Here is a 3,763-nt window from a genome sequence, read left to right on the forward strand (position 1 = left end):
GTCCAGGTGCAAAGCTCCAGCCCCTGGGGCCTGGGGATGGGTCATGATTGGTGTGAGCCAGTCATGGTCATCCCTTTCACCTTTGCAATGATGGGTCTCTGGTTGCACCTGACCTTGTGCACATGGCCAGTGCTCCAGAAAGGGAAGTCACCTGGGGCCTTTGGGAAGGATTAATTTCCTCCTAAAGGAAAGCCTCTTTTTCAGGATGAGGCCATGAGGCTTGGAGCTGCAGCATGCGTCTTGGTATCACATTGCCGACACGGCAGAGCAGATTGGGAGAAGGCTGGGTCCTTGACGCCGCAGTGGAGAAGCTGCTCTAGCCCTAGCACTGCCCTCTTCCAGACTTCTGTTATGCGAGAGTCAGACTTCCCCAGTATCCGAGCCTCTCTTAGCTGGGCGTCTTATTGCTTATAACCCAAAGCCTGCTAAAGAAACATGACCCTACAGAGAGGTCACGATAGAGAGAAATAACTTCCCATCTCAAAGAACGCAGGCTGTTGGGTGAGAGCCTGTGCTTTCTCCGAATCCCACGGTGGATCTGCTGTCTCTGGGCACTGGGCAAACCCATGCAGTGACCACCCAGTTCTCCCCTCCCCTTCAGAGTCAGACTTTCTCTGGAATGGTGTCTACACTTAACTGTCTCAGCTTCACTTCCTGCTCACTCCCCAACCCACTCTGATCTGGCTTTGCCCTCACACTGCATGTGAACAGCCCGCACTGAGGTCCTCAGGGGTCTTTCTACCTCTAAATCCAAGGTGGCTTTTCAGCTCTTATCCCGGAGACCCCTCTGTTAAAGTGGCTGCTGTTAATCACCTCTTTGTCAGCTCCTGGACCTTCTCTCTCAGCTCTCCTCCTCCCTCTCTGACCACCCCTCCTCCTCCATCTTCTCTCTGGGCCTCCAAACATCAAATGTATGAGCACATCCAACTCTTAGCTCTCTGCCGCCGACTCCTGCATCTGTCCAGACCCCTCCTTGGAGCTGCGAGTTCCTACATCCAGCTATGGGCTGCGCATCTCCCCGGGGGTCCTGGAAATCTTTTAAACTCGACATGCTCTAAATAAAACTCCTCCTCCCCTCACCCACCAGGCGCTCCTCCAGGGCTCCAGCCACACAGTCATATACCCGCTCAACAGCTCCTTATCCCCCCTACCCAGTCAATCGCCAAGCTCACTGATTCTACTTCAAATGCATCTTAATGTCACTGCCCAGCCCTTCCATCCTGACCACCACTGTCACATGCCAAGCTCTTGTTACTGCTTGTCTGCATTCCGGCAATCTCACTGCTCTGCCCTTGCATCCGTCTGCACCTACCCTGCAGCCTGGGTGCGTCCTCTGAATCCCAAATCTTATCATGTCGCTCCTTTGCTATGAGCATCAGGACATAATCTAAAAATAATATGGCCTTGGGCTTGACCCAGCCCTTTCTCATCCCTCCAGCATCCTCTCTCACTGCTCCATCTCCTCCTCACCCACAGAATCGTTATGGTTCCACTAGGTCCCCTCGACACTGCTGAGTCCTCTTGCTGGAATGTCCCCAAATCCTCCTCTTCCTTGACGCCTGCATAGCCTTGAAGACTCAGCTTGGAGGTCCCCACCTTCAGGAGCCTCAGGCCGTGTTCAGGGCCCTGCCTTTTTACTGACTTCCTCTTGGAGTCTGTTATGTTGTGTTTTCATTTTCTTTACCTCTCACTTGCTTACGAGCAACTTGAGGCAGGGATAAGACCTCGTTGCATCTCGATCTCTGGAGCCAGCACAGTGCCTGGCACAAGGGGACGCTCAGTAAAATAAACAAAGGAGACTGGGTGGAATCGAACGACCCTTTCTTACCACCGAGGATCTGTGTATTCCTACTCTCGTATTCATGCTTGTAGCTCAGAAACGTGGTGCCACACCCGCGCTTCTCCAGCCAGTTGTAGCAGCAACAGTCGTGGGTAGCACAGCACCTGTGACGAGAAGACACTGCTGGGGCCGCCTCCTCACAGCTCCAGGGAGCCTGGTGCTGGGTGGTCTTGCCCCCTTGACCTTGAGTTTGCAATAGTCCAGAGCACAGTTTCAAATGCACTGGCTACTTTTTCCAGCCGGGACTTCCTAGGGCTCTGTGAAGATGAGGCATCAGCACTTCCCTTGCAGCTTCCAGTCCTATGGGGGTTACGGGTGGGCAGAGGGAGGGGAGGGCTGGGTGGTCTCACCGACCTGTCGCATCCTTGGGTGACCCTTTGCCGCCGAAGCCACAGTAGCAACCATAGAAGGCATAACTGAACACAGGTTCTCTTCCCGTCAACAAATGGATCATTTTCCGGAACTGCAGCAAGTCCCCGTGGGTCTGCAGCAGGGCTGGAAGGAGGTCATCTGTGAGGAGCCTGGCGCTGTGTCCTCTGCCTCTCTCTGCCACTCCCCATCCTCCCATGGCCTCTCTCCAGCCCGTTGAGAGAGCCTACCACAATGGGAAGGAAAGCTGGGAATAAGGGTGCTTCCCCCCACCCTCCCCGGTGACTCCCCTGTGGCCAGAGGTCAGGGTTCACTCTTACCAAAGGCCATGGTCATGGCTAACAGCAGGAGGGTCTTCATGTTGACAGTCTGTGTGGAAGAAAGGCAGAGGGGCTAGCCTAGACTCTTCTTGCAGGTAGTCCCAGGTTCTGCCCTGGCCCCTGCTCTTCTGCTTGCACTCAGCAACCTCAGAGAAAGAAATCTTCCAGGAAGACGCAGACATGCTCCGCAATCTAGGGCGTCGAGCTTCGTCACACATCGAGCACACAAGGAGCGTGCATGCGCAAGACCTCCCGACCCTCCCCACCTCTGCTGAATGCTTTCACACACGTGCAGGCCTCAGACTCCTTGAGAGCCCCCCGCCCACATGTTACTAAGGAGCCCTCCATGCTCCTCATCAGGCTGAGCGTTCTTGGCGTTTGCGACCAGGCCATCCCAACTAACTGGGACATCCCGAAGGTCACAGGTTGTGGGTTTCTCGTTAGACATATCTCAGTTGTTCCTAACCAGATCCAAGGCTTTGGGATTCCATCCGTGGAGTCTGATCCCCAATATTTTGCTCCAAAACTAAAGCAGCACCCTCTCTTTGCAAGACTTTCTAACTCCCTACACATATTCACATGCACAAATGTGTAGATACTCACATATATATGCTTATACTATGCACTCGCACACCCACACAGCACACTTGTGCACACAGACCCTCTTGTACACGCCAAATCATGTGCATGCGTGTTTATGTTCACGTGTGCCTACATACACATGCACAAACACACATGCGCACATATACACAACACAGTCCCTCTCAAAGGCAGCCAATGAGCAGGGACTTCTATTCTGACAGAACATGAATTCCTGGGTGTTTACCTCTCAGAGGAAGGCCGAGTTGATACCTCCAGGTATCTGTCTTGTTTATTCTGAACTCCAGCTCCCGTTAAATAGCTGCTCCCTCTGGAAGTTGGGAGTTGGTGGGTTATGCAAATTGGGTGGGGGTGTGGCTAGTTTGTGGACTCAGAGTTTGGCATGCCCGTACCCCTGGCCAATCCCCTTTTTCTTCTCCGCAGTACCTGTCAAGACAGAGCTGAGGATGGAAAATCCTTATCTGTCATCAGTTGATGCCAAACATTTAGATTACTTCGTGATCTTTCCGTGGGCCTCCTTCCGGACTGAGTAAACTCTCATGACCAACTCTGGGTGTGAGCACCAGGCCCTTTCATGAGAGGGCAGGGGTATCTGCTATTGCAGGCCATGAACTCATCTGCATGGCCAACGGGA

General features: G+C 53.4%; 1 protein-coding gene across 1 annotated transcript in view; it reads right to left on the minus strand.

The window, feature by feature from the left end:
• PLA2G2A (phospholipase A2 group IIA) overlaps window positions 1–2,569 on the minus strand; it is a 5,664-nt gene extending 3,095 nt beyond the window's left edge. The window contains exons 1-3 of the mRNA XM_011358014.1: window positions 2,530–2,569; window positions 2,191–2,335; window positions 1,829–1,944 (exon numbers count right to left, since the gene is read on the minus strand). Coding sequence (XP_011356316.1) covers window positions 1,829–1,944; window positions 2,191–2,335; window positions 2,530–2,569 — 301 coding nt within the window. The remainder of the gene's footprint in view (window positions 1–1,828; window positions 1,945–2,190; window positions 2,336–2,529) is intronic.
• Between the last annotated feature and the right edge of the window lie 1,194 nt (window positions 2,570–3,763).

This window comes from Pteropus vampyrus, unplaced genomic scaffold (genome assembly GCF_000151845.1).
Source record: "Pteropus vampyrus isolate Shadow unplaced genomic scaffold, Pvam_2.0 Scaffold36, whole genome shotgun sequence".
Taxonomy (NCBI): Eukaryota; Metazoa; Chordata; class Mammalia; order Chiroptera; family Pteropodidae; genus Pteropus; species Pteropus vampyrus.